At 40.5% G+C, this 3,079-nt stretch overlaps 1 protein-coding gene across 1 annotated transcript in view; it reads right to left on the bottom strand.

Moving 5' to 3' along the window:
- Positions 1 to 3,079, bottom strand: part of TCTN3 (tectonic family member 3) — a 16,552-nt gene that overhangs the window by 5,691 nt on the left and 7,782 nt on the right. Inside the window, 4 exon segments of the mRNA XM_009325999.1 lie at positions 672 to 809; positions 1,565 to 1,730; positions 2,352 to 2,449; positions 2,723 to 2,818. Coding sequence (XP_009324274.1) covers positions 672 to 809; positions 1,565 to 1,730; positions 2,352 to 2,449; positions 2,723 to 2,818 — 498 coding nt within the window.

A 3,079-nucleotide genomic window follows, 5' to 3' on the forward strand; every position in this document is an offset into this window, starting at 1 on the left:
GGTTGGAAGGGACCTTTAAAGGTCATCTAGTCCAACCCCCCTGCAATGAGCAGGGATATCTTCAACTGGATCAGGTTGCTCAGAGCCCCATCCAACCTGACCTTGAATGTTTCCATCATGTAATCTTCTCTTAGAAACCTGCTTTCTGGCCTACAACCTTTCCCCCTAATTCTTCAAATCTGCTGCCATCAGCATTAGCCTCCTCCTCAGCTACCTGTGGGTGATTTCAGAACCGCTAGAGGAATAGAAATATCTTCTTGCACAGATTATCAGCATGCTGTGGAGTCTGTGAAATATAAATCAACTCAAATTCCATATCGAGACTTTAAGAGACAACTAGATAAACATGTAGTAAACTACAACTTCAAACTTTTAATTATGCTCGGTATAAAGTTTGAGTCCTTAAGTGGTAGAAGGTGGTTTAGGGTTGGAAAGAAGGTACCTTTTCCAATTGTACAACTGATTGAGGACAGTACTGATTAGACCATAAAACCACCTTCCTCTATGGAGCTGTTAAATACAAACTCTTGCCATTGCAGCCAGACCACTGCTAAAGTTCAGTAAATCTCAACTCAGTAAAATCAAGACCATTTGATTTCTTGCTTCTTAAATAACCTGTGAATCCCATTTAATTACCTCTGTGTGTGAGGGAGGGGTTTTAAATTCCATACCTTCAGGGGATGACACTGATAAAAGTACCGTGCACCCAGTATTTGAGCTTGTGGGTTGGACAGGAGGCCCACCTTGGTCCACAATATCTGTATCTCCAGGGTCACAGGAACCATGCAACAGGAAGTGCAATTCACAGCCTGAAAATGAAATATACCCCAAGCACCTTAATATAGTATTTTCAAGGTGAAAAAGGACCATTATGGTCAAAGTCTAATATTTTGGATAGCATAGGTCACAGAACTTGAATCAGTCACTTCAGCACTAACCCCGTAACTTCTGGTCAGGTCAACCACCCATTTTAGAGCTATATCCATCTCGTCATCATCTCATTTCCAAACAGAATTTGTCTCAGCTCTACCACTTGGATTTTGCATTCTATTAGGCCATCTCCTGACAGATTAATAATTATTAAAATAGAATTTCCCTCCTCCATAAGTACTTGGATTGCAAACTTTTAACACTTATTAGGTAATATATAAATATCCCTAGAAACTGGAAAATCAGAAAGGACGATAATAATAAAAGCATCAAATTAATAGGAAGTAACCAGGTAGTATTAGTTCTAGAAGGCTGTCAGAAAACTAGGTAATACAACACTGGATTCAGTATTAAACTCTTTTTGCCCATTTAAATAGCAGGAACAGGATTCAAGAGATACTAAATCTGTCAGGGGCTTTTTTTTGTTTAGTAAGTATCCTAGTAATATGAACCATAATAAAAATGACTGCTTACAGGCATTAAGACCCCTGAGAATCAGTAGATCATCACACAAAGAAAGTAAGCCCAGATGAACAAGATGGTTCTTTTTTTTCCCATGACCACGCTTCCCCAAGGCAATACAAAGATATGAAAGGAAAGATATTCACAGCTGGTCTTTTTGCATTCATATTACCTGCACACTGCAGTTCTGAATCAGAATGGTCGTCCACTCTTCTGCCTGGGTTGAATGAGCACTGCCAGTTATAGCAAGGTCCTCTGCTCTGTTCATCCCCTGAAGAGCCTTGTATAACTTCTGCTGGATGTAACTACAGTTACTTTCTTCCAGTATTGGGGATAGGCTGGAAATGAGAAAATAACAGATCTAAAAAAGTGATTTCCAGGACAGAAAAAAACCACTATCAACATCCTTCCTTCATAACGAGCATTTGTTCCACTCTTGTAACGAGTCAACAGAATCATTACGGAAGTATTGGTATTAAATGGATGCAGTTTCAATCATCTCTGCAATGAGAAGGGAGAAGAAGAACATAACAGGGTAACGCCATGATAAGGAAAACTGACAGCTCTTTAGCATCTTATCACATCAGTGGTTGTATACCTGCCCTGTCACCAACAGAAGAATGATCCAAATCATCAAAACAATCACTTTTTAAGGTTCCATTATAATTCACTCCTCAAATACAAACTCTACTCTTGCCCAAGACATGTTGCCAGACTACAGCCTCAAAATGTCCCAGAAGACCTTCACAATGTTCAGATTGTTCTAGAGGTCCACCATCTCTCTGACATTCAAGTCCTCTTAGGAGTATATGAAAGATAAATATGGGTAAAGACCCATTGGTGACCTCAGAGAAGGACCTAGGCTCCACAGCAGTGGTGAGAGACTATGGAAAAACGTGCTAAGTGAGTCCACACCTTCCAAATGTGTCAGGAAGGCTGACCGCAGAGTGTGTTGTTACCTGAGCTTGCAGCCTGTCCTCATATTTCTTCCAAATTGTACTGTGTGTCTGAAGAACTGTGAGCAACTTCCATCACCTTCGCTCTGTAAAATGCTCATCTGACAGACTGCATGTCAAGAAGCCAAACAAAAGCATAAACAGACAATATAGGACACCCAACTTGTATTTAACAATTCTCTCACCCCAAATTCCTCCTTATCCCTATCACAGGACTCCAATTCAGTCGTGACCAAAAGGCCTGCTGATGGCTGCAATGTAGTAGTGAGGTATGCCCTCACAGGTGAAGGTAGAATCTCAAAAGTCCAGACAGTAGAGTACCAGAAGTCAATAAACCCAGTGATAAATAAAACTTGATAGCAGAAAAAGGATACATGCTGCACGGCACCACTGTTTGCAACCAACAATGGTGCTCCGGTGATGTAGCCAGGGTTTCCACTTCTAGGCAACGTATGAGAAAGAGTCCTGGTCTACAAAGAGGCAAAGGGAAGAAAGAAAGGAAGAAGAAAACATTAGCACCAATGAGATCCATTCATCTCAGAAGATCAAATTCACATTCTCAAAAATGTAAATGTAACTCATTTTTTGAATGACTGAATATTGTGCACTACTAAAACCTCCATTATTTGTTTCCAAATCCTCTTTCTTACCTGGCAAGTTCATCTGCAGTCCGGGAGGTAAAAACCTAAATGTCAGTACCCTGAAATGTGGATACCACCAGGACAGTTCTT

The sequence above is a fragment of the Pygoscelis adeliae genome, unplaced genomic scaffold (assembly GCF_000699105.1).
Source record: "Pygoscelis adeliae isolate BGI_AS28 unplaced genomic scaffold, ASM69910v1 Scaffold4, whole genome shotgun sequence".
Taxonomy (NCBI): domain Eukaryota; kingdom Metazoa; phylum Chordata; class Aves; order Sphenisciformes; family Spheniscidae; genus Pygoscelis; species Pygoscelis adeliae.